The sequence below is a fragment of the Drosophila nasuta genome, chromosome 3, assembly GCF_023558535.2.
Source record: "Drosophila nasuta strain 15112-1781.00 chromosome 3, ASM2355853v1, whole genome shotgun sequence".
Lineage (NCBI taxonomy): Eukaryota > Metazoa > Arthropoda > Insecta > Diptera > Drosophilidae > Drosophila > Drosophila nasuta.
In genome coordinates, this window is record NC_083457.1 from 46,009,669 (window position 1) to 46,025,477 (window position 15,809).

General features: G+C 38.2%; 1 protein-coding gene across 1 annotated transcript; it reads right to left on the minus strand.

Moving 5' to 3' along the window:
- Positions 1–4,827: 4,827 nt before the first annotated feature.
- On the minus strand, positions 4,828–5,169 carry LOC132788055 (uncharacterized). Its single transcript, XM_060795349.1, has one exon. The coding sequence runs from the start codon at positions 5,167–5,169 to the stop codon at positions 4,828–4,830; it is 342 nt and encodes a 113-aa protein (XP_060651332.1).
- Positions 5,170–15,809: the final 10,640 nt, after the last annotated feature.

Consider the following 15,809-nt stretch of genomic DNA (forward strand, 5'->3'; position numbering starts at 1 on the left):
GGCATCGATGGCAACGAGATCGCAGACACTCTCGCCAAAGAGGGAGTGGGGCTCGATGTTGGCAACATGTGCAATGTTCCGATATCCCTGCGAACTCTAGGCAGTGAAATTGAGGTGCGCTCTAGACTTCAGTGGGACGCGAGCTGGCGTAATGCCAACTCGTGCAAAACTGCAAGGCTGATGTGTGCCTCTACTAACAAAAACTTAACCAAATTCGTCATGCAGCTTTCAAGGAAAGACTGCAGGCTAATGCTAGGCATTTTAACTGGCCACTGTATGTCAGCTGTCCATGCTGTAAAGATGGGCATCACGAACAGTGATCAGTGCAGGAAATGCAACGAACCCGGGGTTAAGGAAACACTTGAGCATCTTCTCTGTAGATGCCCAGCGTTATCCCGACTCCGGTTGAAATACCTTAATTCGCCGTGCCACAACGATCTTCGGGACGTCTCACGGCTATCTCCTAGGATGCTGCTGGCTTTTACCAAAAAATGCATCCATACTGCGCGATTTCTGAGACGTAGATAAGCTACCGGTTCAGCTACGGACCTCCACTGGTCTATGCTTTGCCCCGTACTGGGGCAGCCGGTCCTACCTAACCTATGTATAAGTATTATGCGAATGTGTGAGTGTGTATGTGTTGGACTCTCATTATAATTAACAATTTATAAAGCGTTAATACACAAACACATACACACACACACTGACTGCACTGTATCTGTCCAACAAACATGACGCTGGGCGTTGCTGCTTAAGTCCAACCAACAACGTCGACATGATTTACATGAGAGCTTAGCTTTTTTTATGCTGATGCTGATGCTGATGACGTAGCTTTGCAAACGATGACGAGGAGCAGCAGCAGCAACGACAACTACAACAAATAAGAGAGCTATAGTCAAGAGTGCCTGACTGTGAGATACCCGTTACAACTTTATTCTTAAAATATACCAAAAACATCTGTAATATATTGAAATGTATTTATATAACAGTCGAGTACACTCGACCGTGAGAAACCCTGTTCACACTTTAAGTAATAGCAAAACAGTGTGGTATTATTATTCAAATATATTAAAAACACTACAATATTCCGATGAGTATGTGTATTTAGTATATAGATGTACTATCACATTCAAAATATACCATTGAGTAACATGAGTTGCGAGCAGCAATAACAAATGCTGTATTATCATTTAAATATATCAAGTTTCTACTCCGAAAACATACAGAAATATACCAGAATTCATATTTGGTATATTGATTTAACAAGTGCACTCAAAAATTAAAGCTATGTGATTTATAGTATATGAGATTTTGATTTCGTCCGTCACAAAGTTATACTACCCTTCTATTCTATGGCGGGTATAAAAAACCCTTGGCCAGAGTCCATCTATAGCGTCAGGGCAGGGGTTATATATTTAACAATATATATATAATATATATATAAGGCAGACAGATACTCTACACTCGACTGGCGATCAGTTTGTCAGCGAATGGAATGCTGAAAAAGAGGTGCAAAGGTGGAGCTGCCACAGTTTTATCGCTGTCGCTAATCCGACTGACATTTTCATTTTACACATGAGCAGCGACACACGCAAACACACAGGACGAAAAACTGTCATTGATAAAAATGAAGCACGCGCACGTTTGCACACACACACACACATACACTGGCTCACACACATGTAAAGACACACGCGTACACTCCCGGAGCGAAAGTGAGAAGAGGAAGGCCTTCAAAGTTCGTCAGACGTGGCGTATGTGTAATATGCTCCTCGCAGCAGCATAATTAGAATTACAACAATAATAATCATGATTATAATGACAGCTTGCAACGCAAACAAGCAGCAACCAGAGCGAGGGGAAGTGTGGGGGAAGGGTGTGTGTGTAAGAGTTGGGTGCATAATTTATATGCAACTCAAGCAAGAACGCAGCTTACAACTAAAAATTTCTGTTCATTTATAATGAAAGCAGCGCGCAACAAATGCTGCAAAACATTTTTGCAGCAGCAATATCTTCAAGTGTTTCCACGCACACCAGCATGTAAGTATATATATACACATACACACACACACACTCACAGGCAGAGCCTTGATGCCACACGTGCTTAAGAAGATGATGATGATAGATTTGCTAACAATTGCCACGCTCAAGCTGAGCTCACTTGGCTCACTTGTTCTTCTTCTCTCACATTATTTCTACATCCCTTCCCTTCCCTTCCTTCATCTCTGCCTATCTCTGTGAACAATGGAATGACATGGAATGGATTGAAACTGGCAAAATAGCAGTGCACTCAGAATGACAAGAAGATGCTCTTCAGCTCTCGTCGAGCAGCATAACTATGAAATGCCATTGAATGCATACAATGTGCTCTTGCCATACAATATATTAATAATTCATGCGTCAGGCTGAAGCTGCTGCAATTATGATTACAATTAGTTTAATTAATAACCCATGGCATAACGAGTTTAATATTAATACCAGCTAAATGCATAGCTCTCAAGTGCAAAGGCTGCCTTCAAATCAATCAGCACTTTCCAAGAGCGAATCTATAATTGAAAACATATTCAGTGCAAATAAAAATAATATGAGCTTAATGAAATATGGTATTAAGTCATCAATATGAATGGACTATTAATTCAATATAATTGAGATTTAAACTTAAGGCGTTGCATTTTCATATTTGTAAATAAATTTGGCTTGTAAATTAATGCAGATTTATTAACTACACTGAAAAAATACTATTCTTAAAACCCAAGAACATTCGTTTGAAAAATAGCGCTCTTAAAATAAGATCACTTTAAGGACAAAGTCTTAAAGCTTAGAACATTAGTCTTAAAAAATTAAAAATTTTGTAATCCAACTAAATTCTTATAAAGATTTTATCCAGCCTTGAGTGCTTTTGTTCATGACTCAGTTAGTCGAATCGATAATAAGTATTTCATTAGAAAATGATTAACATATACTACGGAATAACTGGATGCGATAATTAAATCATAAAATAGTAAAATAACAAATAAATAGTATACAAATAAACAATAAATTATAATGTTCTTAGGTCAAATGTTCAATGAAGATGTGTTTTCTAACATTAAGATTTTCATATTCTTGACGAACTTGTTAGACAAAAATTCTTAGCTAGACCAAAATTTTGATTTTAGAACTTTTTTTAAGTGTGCAAAAGTTATTTGTATTACGATTTGAATTTTCCTTGCAAATAATTCCGAGTTTATATTTCAAGTATTTGTATTGCGAATTTCATCACAATTATTATATATAGTAATTTTCTTTTCATCTTGAATTTGCATTTCATTTTAAAGCTTAAGTTTCGTATCAATTCAACTGACAAATAAATATATCATTACTTTCATTCAAAATTATGTTTGTGCAATAAATTTGCATTTATACTAAAATAATTGTATTTTGAATTCCATCAATATTATTATATTCCTTTTATATTCTGCTATAAATCACAATTTTAAGTTTTCTTGTAAATAAATGTGAATATATATTTCAAGAATTTGTATTGTAAATTTCTTCACTATTATTATCGTTCTATTATAGTAATTTTCCTCGTAAATAAATATGAATTTATATTCTTTTAATTATCACATAGTATTTCATAGTAAGTTTCCATTTAATTTTAAACTTTAGTTTTCGTATCAATTCAACTGACAAATAAATAAATAATTACTTTCATTCAAAATTATGCTTGTGCAATAAATTTGCATTTATACTAAAATAATTGTATTTTGAATTCCATCAATATTATTATATTCCTTTTATATTCTGCTATAAATCACAATTTTAAGTTTTCTTGTAAATAAATGTGAATATATATTTCAAGAATTTGTATTGTAAATTTCTTCACTATTATTATCGTTCTATTATAGTAATTTTCCTCGTAAATAAATATGAATTTATATTCTTTTAATTATCACATAGTATTTCATCGTAAGTTTACATTTAATTTTAAACTTTAATTTTTTTATCAATGCAATTGACAAATAAATAAATCATTACTTTCATTTAAAAATGCTTCTTGTGCGCATTCATCTTGATTTCATTTATATTTCTCACGCTGCATAAATAACTCTGAATTATTATTTATTTCTGGCGTTGTGTTCATTTGTCACTTTTTGTTCGCTTTCTCCAAACTGCATAAATAAATCAATATGCTTTCAATGAGGCTGGTGCCTAGGGCATTCATGAGTTACTTTTCTCACATTGTCTGCCATTTTTGCGCACAGACTTTTTCTCGTTGTCTCTCGTTATCTGAGTATCTGTCTGCGTGTATGTGTGTGTGTGTGTGGCTATGTCTTTAGCTACTTTGTGATAAATTTGGCGGCATTTAATGGTGCAACAACACACCCACGCGATCAGCCGACAGTCAACGCAAGCGATGATAATTTTTCATGCAGTCTCAAGCAGCTGGAGTTCGAGTTGAAGTCGACATCATTATCATCATCATCATCGCCTTTGCGTTGGGAGGCTGCAAATGTTGCAGATCATTTCGTATGTGTGGCAAATAGAAAAGTGTTTTCCCAGCACCCCGGAGAGAGAGAAAAGGACATCAATCAAAAAATGCTTGAACAGCTCTGTCGCTGAGATTTAGCTTTTATAATTTTTATTAATGGCCAAAACAGAGAATGCGCTTCAAAAGTATTGTAATAAAATATGCTGCTCAATGCTTTCGGCTGTGTGTTTTTTCGTAATTAATGAATGAAGACATTTCGCAAGAAGACATTGGATAATTGTTTTGTTGGCACATGTGGTTTTGCGTTGCAAACACTCGCATTGGCATTGCAACTGCAACTCTTAGCTGCCCACCTAATTGGGATTCAGCTTGAGTTCAGCGCTGGCCGCATTCAGACGGGATTTGGTGGGAAAATTACGCTCCTTTTTCTCCACAAAGATCTGATAGTGACCCTCGCCATAGCCAAAGCCATGCATAGTTTTCCGCATAGCATCCGGAATCAACTTGAATCCACGGCGTTCCGGCGGCGGCGAGTCCATGCAATTCTCCGGCTCCTCGCACTTGCAATTCTCCTTACCGCAAGCCTTGTTCTCAATGATGCAGAATAGTTGCAGGCACTTGCGCATCACATAGATCAACAGCAGGATGATCAGGTTGCTGGCAAGCAGATGCTTGCGCGGCGCCAGAAACAACATCCTCTCGCTAGCTAACACTGGGACACTTGCTATCACAGCTATTAAGTATTGTTGTAGTTGATGTGTTGTTGACGAGACGACGACCAAACGATAACTGAGTGAAGGATGCAGCCATCAGTCGCGTATTTATACTAAGCCATAAATGTAGCACTCGACTGTGTCTGCCTGCCTGTCTGGCAGCCATGTTACATTTCCCTCCGTTAGGTAGCTGCAGGTCAACAGGACACAACACAACATGACTGTACTTGCAGGTAAGTGGTAAGTCCTTCAGATTAGGTAATCAGCAGCCATCGAGCCATCGAGTGCGGCGACTGCTGTTGTTGGGCCAAATGTGTTTATGAGTTTGTGGAAAATATTAACTCGAAATTACTTTATCGACCTGCCAGCAGCTACGAACATTTTCCAACGAAACACAAAAGCAAATACACTCACATTTCCATACGCACTCAGGCAGCGACACGCTTGCGAGAGTCCTTGACGCAAAACTGAATTTCCCGTCTGGCATAAAAATTCACAAATTGAATATAAATAAATTTCCTGCAGCCAAAAATGGAGTATTCAAAAGACATGTGTGTGCGCTCTGCATATCTTCAAATAAATTCAATATGAATTTAAACGAAACTCAGAATAAGTAAGAAAGTTACAGTCAACTGTGGAATACTCGCTATCCTTTTTCAATAAAGCCAGATACCACAAAAATACTGAAATATACTGAAGGCTATATTTGGTATATCGATATAGAAGTACATTTGAAATATACAATAGAATACTTAATTATATCAGATTATCAGCCAAAGCAACTAACATTCGTAGTAAGTGTTTTTCCCCATACAACAGTAATTCCAAATGTTCAGGACTCTTAAATACTAAAATTTTTATTGAATGTATAAAAAAACGCCGCTCTAGCTTTAAAATAAGGCTTGTTATTCGATTTTAGTCGATTTGCGAGGGCGGACATGGGCGTGGCAACAAATTTGAAACAAACTTGATCTGCGTACAAACATAATAAATACTGTCGGAAAGAAATTATACCTCTATGTCTAATAGTCTCTGAGATCTAGGTGTTCATACAGACGGACGGACAGACAGACGGACGGACTCGGCTATTAGCCATGATCAAGAATATATATACTTTATGGAGATGACTCCTTTTACCTTTCACATACATTTCAAGCAGGCACAAACTTATAATACCCTTCTATCCCATGAGTACCGGGTATAAAAAGACATCTCTGTGAAATTTAGCGACTAAAACGCAACCGCTCATTAGAGCAGCCAAAAAAGTTGGCTCACTCTCTTTTCTTTCACTTGCAACTGATGTGCAGTTAGTTACCTGGTCCCAATCGACCCAAATGAATACCGCAGTGGTTGCTGCCTCCCTCCCACCTGTCCGCCCACCCCCCTCTTTAGTGAGCACAAAAAGTTGGTCAAACTTTAAGGGAAAAGACCGACGGCGGCGGCAGATGGTTTTTCTTCATTCGCTTCAATGATTATTTTTTGCAATTTCTGCGCAATTTGCCAATCTCTATGCAACTTGTGGCAGCAGCCAGCCCCAACAATTTGCCTTCATTTGTTGACTTAATCATTTGATTGCGTTTTTCTGCATTGCGCTCTGCGCTGATTGAATTCGCTGCGCCACAAGAGTTTCGTGTTCATTTCTCACTCCCTCCCCCCCCGAGAGGGGAAATCAAGCTAATTAGTTTAATTGATACGTAGTAGTTTTTGGCCAGGCTTACAACCTTTTTTGCGCTCGCCCAGACACACCAATCAAACGAGAAACTTTTCGCGTCAGGATGTGTGAAGCAACCAACACACACACATACGTATATATGTATGTGTTAGTACTTAAGTGTGGTTGCTTGTGTGTGTGTGTCTTTAGTTGGATCTGGGTTAAGGCCAGTTGGGAAAACTGCTGTCAGATTGACCAGCTGTCTTGGGTTAAAAAGATAATTATGCGGATGGAATTGAGTTTTTAGATTACATCATTAGAGTTGCCATTTAAATTAAGCGCTTAAGACGCATGTTTGTTCAATTGCAGTTTAAAGACAGCTTTGGGAATGCAATGTTGCATTGCAGATGACATTTAGGAAAAGAAAACTTTTCAAATAGAACTTTACTTGAGAGAAAGCTACCACACATTAAAATATATGAAATAAATTTTAAGAGATATTAGATTCATCAGAGGATCAGATCTTCATTAAGTAAATAAAAGTATCTCAATTTAAAAAAATAATAATAAAAAATTAAGAGTACGGAATTAAATTCAATAAGATTTTAGAGTAATATAGAAGAATTGAATATTTACAGTTTTTACTTAAATAATTATGCAATTTCCTTCATAAGATTTTCAATGAAATATTAGAAAGTGTGTAGTGAGTATCTCTCTGTCGAGCACACTGGACAATAGCTTTCTCACCTGTTATTGTATTATTTTAATCAAGAAGTTTAAGATTATAATGTATATTCCTACGTATAATATTTTTGTATTTTTATCAGATGAAAAGCCATCTGAATATTCTGTCATTTTTTGCAGATATTTTATTGAAATCTACTTTTAATGAAATTTTGTAGAATTTTATAATTTGAAAATGCCAATATATTCCCAAAAACATATGAAAGGCATTGAATGTTTCCTAAAAATTTTGCTATTCAGATGTTTGTCAAGATGAACAGCTAAGAGAATGTGGCTAAGGAATTTGAAGCGTCTATCAATCTTCTTCGTCTTCATCAAATTTTTCTACCAATCTTAAAGCCATTTTAATAAATGTTGACATAACGAAATTTATGTATATTTTTATCTTATGGAATCTGAATTTGACTTTTGGTTTAAAGTAGACAATATGTTTTTATAGCGACATCAATGACAACAGAGTTTGTAAGTAAATATTGTTTTATTTTTTTTGAAAATATATTAACAAAAGTTGATATGTTAAAGCATCGAAGACAGTGTGCAACGCACAGAGAATTGTCTGTGTGTGGCAAAAAGAGTTTATCTTTGGCTGTCATCTCAAGAAATGCATATGCTCAACTTCAGCTTCAACTTTCAATTGCTGCTGGTCGAAGCACTCGCTTGCAACCTGTTGGCAGAAAGTTTTACCGACATTTTTATTGAGGAAGGAGCGAGGATGCTTAAAGAGAATTTCAATCTTGAATTCTCTTTTACAATATGTGCCACATTTGATTATGATTTTATGGTTTTTTGGTTTAACTGTTTTGGAAGTGGTTCATTTTGCGGCTTACCACAGCTTGTTGCAGCTTAAGGAACGCAGCAATTGAATATGTTTGCATATGCATGAGAGCAAGGGAGACAATACGAGTGATAGAAAGAGAGAGGAGTTGTGAGTTCGCAGCCGGAGGCAATATTTATGTGCCGCATGTGTTGGCATTTAAGATGAGTTTTTGATGAAAGCAAATATATATTGGCTCGAATGGCGGCATATAAATCGTGGCATGCCACACGGCGCACGTGCTCAGTTCTGTCGCTGCCTCTCTCTCTCTCTCTCTCTCTCTCTCTCTTTTCGCTTCCCTTCCCTTTATGCAATGAGCTTTTTTTGGCAGCTTTCATAAATATTTATGATATGACAGCGAACCATTCCACAGCTGTCCCTCGTTATAACTGATATGTCTGAGACTGGGACTGAGACAGCGACTGAAGCTGAAGCTGAAACTGAGACATCGAGACACAGAGAGAAAGAGAAAAAGTGCGCCACTCTCACCTCTTTAGTCTCCTTCTTTCTCTCCTCTCTCCTCTCGCTTTGTTGGCCATAAATTATGCATTAAAAAGTTCAACGTTCAACTTGATTTTGATTGTGTTTTCTAGCGCAGTAATTGTGGCGGGACACAAGCGCGTGCCGTCGGCGCTGCCGCATTAAATCTACCGTGCCTCACGTAGCTTGCAACAAGCGAGACAGCGACAGAGCCGGAACTCCATGGATGGAATTATCTGTGTGCTACCTGTCGCCAAAGTTTGTTGTTCCAGTCGCAACGCAGCTATTTTAAGGACATTATGCTGCAGCAAGGATAATAGAGAGATGGAAGAGACACAAGAGAGAGGAGAGGGAGACAAAATTTATTTTAATGCGATTTGCATTTATTCCGCTTGGCGGCATCTTTAGACTGGCGCGACTGGCAACAAATTGTGGCTTTAATTCTATTGGAATTGCCATTTCACTGTGTTAGCTGAAAAGTTGGCAAGTTGGCAACAAACGGCGACGAGAGTGCAACGACGTCGTGCCCCAAAAAGTGTCTGCTTACTTAGCGCACAGTCTGCTGATGGCCCAGACGCTGCCCAAGCTCGAGGCCCGAGCCCATTAGGCAGCCAGGTATGACAGTTAGGCCGCCTCCTCTTTGCAGCAGCCACAGCAACAGTAGCATCAACAACCAGCAGCAGCAACAACAGGAGCAGCTGCATCCATCAGACCAAACAATTTCCGTCAAATTTCCATGCGCTGACAAAAGCTTTTCACTTTTCACTTGAGTGCCGGGACAAAAGCCAAACAGCCTGGGCTCCGCAAGCTGCTCGCTCTGGTTGAGAAATGTTGGCATTAGACAGCGAATGAGTCAAGCCGAAGCACTGTTGCTCTTTTTGGCCGTCGATGGGTGGCCAAACTTCATGGCAACTTGTGTGTATGTGTGTTTGTGTGTGGCAGACGCTTTTCGTCTACTTGAGAGAACGATAACACCATCGATGGAGACGTGCTTAGCAAGCCTCTTAGCTGAGGCATATTCAAAGCCATTACTTTGCATTTTACACCTGACAACAAGAGGTGGCAAAAGACCTCGTTGCGACCGACGCCTGCCTCTTGGCATAGATCCAAGCAAAGCAATACAAACATTATACTGTATATATATATTTATACTTCCACTTTAGGCAACGCCAACGCTATCAACTACTCGTTGTCTGTGTGTAACACGGCTAAAACGTAACCAAAAAATAAGACAGCTACAGTCGATTGTGCTTGACTGTGAGATACCAGCTACAAGTTCTTAATAAAAGCAAATCAGTGTCGTATTATCATTTAAATATACTAAAATAATGTACCGAAATACCGAAGGTGGCGTATGGATATACTATTAGATTCAAAATATTCCATAGAGTACAATCAATAGCAATTAAGATTGAAACACATACCGAATGCTGTATTTGGTATATCGATATACTACTATATACTATACTACTATAGAGTCAGCAAAAACAAACAAGTCTAATATTATCATGTAAGCATACCAAATTACTATAGCAAGAAATATACCGAAAACGATACTATTACAATCAAAATATACCATAGAGTAAAATCGTCAGCAATTAAAACAGCGATATATACTGAATGCTGTATTTGGTATATCGATATACTATTACATTCAAAATATACTATAGAGTCAACAAAAACAAACAAGTCTAGCATTATCATTTAAATATACCAAATTAATATGCCAAAAAATATACCGAGGACGACTGTTGCAATCAAAATATACGGAAGATTACAATAGCCAGCAATTCAAACTGCGTTATATACCGAATGCTGTATTTGGTATATCGATATACCATTACATTCAAAATATACTATAGAGTTGAAACATACCGAATTGATATATCGAAGACGACAATCGTCAGCAATCAAAGCTGCGATATATACCGAATGCTGTATTTGGTATATATTATACTATTACATTAAAAATATGTCATAGAGTACAATCGAAAACAATTTTTAAGAGTATATTTACAAATACCAAATGATTTCTTAAATGTCTTCTAAGATTTTCATCTGATCAGATTAATAATATACATATACTTTGCCTCCTCGTTCTGCCTTTTACATTTCCTGTTGGCACAAACTTATAACACCCAATTTACAGCCCCAATGGGTATCGGGTATAAAAAGTTGGCCGAAATTCGCTTCGCGAGAACTGAGACAAGCCAATTGTTATCTCAGTGGCAGCTTCAACGACGACGACGACAGCTTTTGCTTTGCTTTTGAGCCGCTGAGTTGCTGCAGTCATTAGCCAACTTTTACAGATTGACCGACTAGTCGACTGGCCTACACAGCAGCAGCAACAGCAGCAGCAGCCATGGGCAGCTGGTGGCAGCTCAATCCATGTTGCAGCAGTGGCAGCGGCGTCATTCAAATGTCATTAGTGCGAGGATTGGGTCAAGCCCATGCAACTGCCACACAGCAACAGCAACAGCAATTGCAACAGCAGTGGCGGCAAGGTGGCCTGTGTGGCATGTGGCAAGCCTTGTTCGTCGCTGTGCTCGTAATTTCATTTCGAAACGAGCGCAATTTGTGCTCTGGATGTCGTCCACTTCTGGCCTGCGCCTTGCTCCAGCTGCGTTTGATTAAATGCCGCCGCATACCACTCGACCACTTCCACTTCCTCCATCACCTCACTACCCCCTTTTGCCACTCTCATGCAGTCAGCCTTGCCACTTGTGCGAGTCTGTGGCCTTTGCGTTTTAATTGCATTGAAATTAAAACGCTTTGCATACTTCTCGGCGCCAGATTTATGATTGCAATTCGTTATTTATCAGGCCCCAATTTCGAATTCTACTCTTTTCGCTGCCTTCACTCTATTGGCTGGCAATTTTCAATTTTCGATGCCAACAAGATTTATGTTTCTACCATCGCAATTTATTTTTTTTTTTGTGTATTTGGTTGATATTCTTTCTAACCCAAACGTAAAGTAACCGCAGGCTTCAATTTTGCAACTGTTTATTTTTGCTCTCTTTTGTGGCCGACGCGTCGTGGGATTTTCCGCGGAAAACTAAACTCGCAAATGTATTGTGTAAACTGTTGTCGACATCGGCATTTGATGCTAATGGATTTTTGAATATGTTTATACAAGCGAGCGAGTGAGTGAGAGAGAGAGAGCGAGCGAGAGCTTAATAAATATTTATTGTTATCTTTTTGTTATTAGTTTTTTGCTTTCTAGAGTTTTGTGCTGTGATTTTCACACACAAACACTCACACAAAAAACTGCAACATGAACAGCAATAACATTTGGCAATTGAATTCAATTATATTTATTGAAAATGCTCTCTACACACATGCCAAAAATATCAAATAAAAATTAAACTATTTCCTATTTCTGTGTGTTTTTTTTCTTCTGTGCAATCTGAATACTCTCTAAGCCTTATTCACTTGCAATAAAATCTGATATCGGAATTATGAATTATTATTTTATAGCTGAAATCTGACGAAAAACGAATCATGCCAAATTGATTTTATGATTGTTTTATCGCAATTCCCTCCAAAGTTGTCATTTTTGGCATGTCAAGCATTTGTGTGGAAATTGAATAGTTTATAAATAGCTTTAAATTTAAACACGCGCTATACTTATTTGCATATTTAAAGAGATGAATGGAAAATCACAAAAACACATGAGCACAATGACAGTTTGATTTGTTTTTATGTGAAATTAAGCTTAACTAATACTAAATACTAAATATAAATGCTACGTTTGCTAATTTTACAGGAGCAACAAAAGTTGGCTGCGATCGCTCTATCTCTCTCACTCGCACTCTAACTATACACATAATTATGAGAGCACTGCTTTGCTTGCAAGCACAACGCTAGAGTGCATTCTGTCTCCCACTCTTAACACTACTCTCTCCTAGCACTGCTTGCTGAAGTTGACGCGCAATAGCTTTGTTGTTGTCTTTTATACACTTCGCTTTCGCTATATGTGTGTCGGTGAGATAAATATCAGTAGAGCTGCTTGCGCACTCTCAAACTACGCTCTCTCCAATCTCACCTCTCTCCGGACACATGGAATAATGCAGAGCCGGAAACTCCAAGCCTACTCTATGCAACTCTGACGATAATACACTCATACATAGATTCTGACATACACTGATACATACACACACGTACATGCCTTTTGTAATAAATTGTCACTGACGAAATAGTCAGTCTTATTCTGTTCTCCAAACAGTACAGTCGTTTTATTTGTGAGTATTTCTAACATATTCGGGAATTATATTATTTTAATATATTATTATAAATATATTTATTACAAAAGTCTCTAGTGCGAGTGAGGAACAAAAATGGACAGCAAGCGAGGCCAATTTTACCAAGGAGCTGGTCGTCTACTTGCGTGCGCCCTTCTCGATGAGTAAGTTCACGGTCGTCAAGTGGCCGGCACGACTAGCCTCCATAAGTGGCGTACGGTTGTCCTCCGTCTTGTGCTCCAGATTAGCGCCATATAAGAGGAGCACACCAGCCGCAACGGTCCCCCTTGCCAGCTGCCATCATGAGATACGTGTTGCCATTTGTAATGGCCCCATTAATGTTGCCGCCGGCCTGGATGAGCAAAGTGGTAACCTCAACGTCACTATTGTTAATTGAACATTACTACTACTTCCACTTGGCCACCTGTTGAAGCCGCTGAAAGAGCGAAGTTCAAGTGATCGGCGCCGGCTTGCAGGAGGAAACGCACCATATCAATATGACCCTTATAGCTAGCCACTGACAATGCACTCTCGTTGTGCTCATTGGAACGGTTGTTGATTTCGGCTCCACGCTCGAGAAGTACCTGTGAGAGAGACATTAAACATTAGTCTAATCTGCTGATTAGATTAAAGGACAGTTGCAATCAAATCTCGGATTCTAATCACTTTTCAATGGTCAATTTACTGCCTATGACTCGATGCTAACCTTGGCTACTTCCACATGGCCGGGACATGCGGCCTTCATCAGCGGTGTATGTCCAATCACATTGTACTCACTAATGTTGGCGCCATGGCCTAGCAGTGCATTCACCACATCAAGATAACCGCCCGCGCTGACAACCATGAGCGCCGTTTCCCCATTTTCCTGAGCATCACTATGACAATTTCATAATGACCCGAAGCAGCCGCTTCAATTAGTGATGTTCGATGTAACAAAACTTTTATCAGAGCAGCAAAAAAACTAAACACAATTGTCAGAAATATTTGACAGACAGATATATACTATAAAAAATATGTAATGTGTAATATATAAAATATTTAGTCTCCACACAGAACAGTCGTTTTATTTGTGAGTATTTCTAACATATTCCAGAATTTTCTCGCAAATGAGACTCCCTCGGCCACTGGACTGGTAACTGATATTTTGAATTTTACAATTTTTGTGTTGTGATATAAAGTGTGTTCTTAATGTATTAGTTTGTCGGTGTTAGGGTTTCCAGGATGTTTACTCAGACTTCTAGAAAAGTTTAGTTCAAGCTCGTACTCGTACGCTTTCTTGATCGTCTCTGGCCTTCGGTTTCTAATGGCTGACCTAAGTGGTCATTCATTCAACTAGGAATGTATTTAGGCAGAATCTGTCATATTGGTCACGTTTGGAAGCCAGGGAGTGTCCACTAGGGTCTGCTTCTCTGGCCAGTGACATCAATTCACTTCTTATTCTCGTGGCTGTGAAATATAATCTTCCCATACTGAGTCCGTCCGGAAGATTACAAGCATTTCTTCTGTTTTTTTTGCTAGAGATTGAGATTTGATTTGATTTGATTTGATGTCATCCCAACTGAGGAGTACATCGCAGACACTCAGTGTTTCGTCTGCTCTGCCTTTCATTTTATCACGGATAGTTCCAAGTAAGTACTGTCCGCATGTTGCTTTGTCCACTGATCCGGCTAACAATAGTAGCTGTTCTACTCTACTTATAAATCTGTCAAGATTGTCAGGTGGGTAGTTGATGTACAATGCCTAGTAGTTGGTGTAGATTCAGGCTTGTGCTTGTAGGAATAGATGAATCCATAGCGTTGAATTATCATTTGTTTCTTACTCTTTCCTGTGTAATAGATATTAAATATTATCGGCTTTAACAGTAATGTATTGATTTAATAAATACTCAATAAAGTGTATTTCAGAGGGTAGTGAACATGTGACGGCAATAGATATTAAGTTGTTTGTTGTTTCAGCTTACAAATTTTAATTATTTTCAATGGATTTTAAAGTTAAAGTAATTTATTATATCTTCTCTAATTAAATCAAAGTATATGAGCTCTCGGCGGTATTGCACAGCGACGTAGCAAGAATTTCACAAGCGAAGGTAACACAAACACATATGTACATATGTAAATGTTTACATGGCATTTGCCGAAGTGAACAGTATCACTGTGTGTGATTTTTTTATACCCGCTACCCATAGGGTAGAAGGGTATTATAACTTTGTGCCGGCAGGAAACGTATGTAACAGGTATAAAGTATATATATTCTTGATCAGCGTCAACAGCCGAGACGATCTAGCCATGTCCGTCTGTGTGTCTGTCCGTCTGTCCGTATGAACACCTAGATCTTAGAGACTATAAGAGATAGAGCTATAATTTTTTTATAGTTTGTTTCAAATTTTTGCCACGCCCACTTCCGCCCCCGCAAATCAAAAAAATCGAATAACAAGCGTAGTTTTAAAGCTAGAATTGGTATATACAATAATTACTATAGTAGTTATGATTCCTGAAAATTTGGTTGCGATCAGATAAAAATTGAGGAATTATTAAAGAAATACTTTTGTATGGGCAAAAACGCCTACTTACTAGGGGTCTGAGTTGCTTTGGCCGACAATCTGGCACATTGTGCCGTCTATGGTATATTTTGAATGGTGTACTATATCGATATACCAAACATACCATTTGGTATATTTTTAGTATTTTATGTA

Excerpts from the sequence above, each read along its gene's own strand:
- LOC132788055 (XM_060795349.1), bottom strand. The coding sequence starts at position 5,169 with ATGTTGTTTCTGGCGCCGCGCAAGCATCTGCTTGCCAGCAACCTGATC.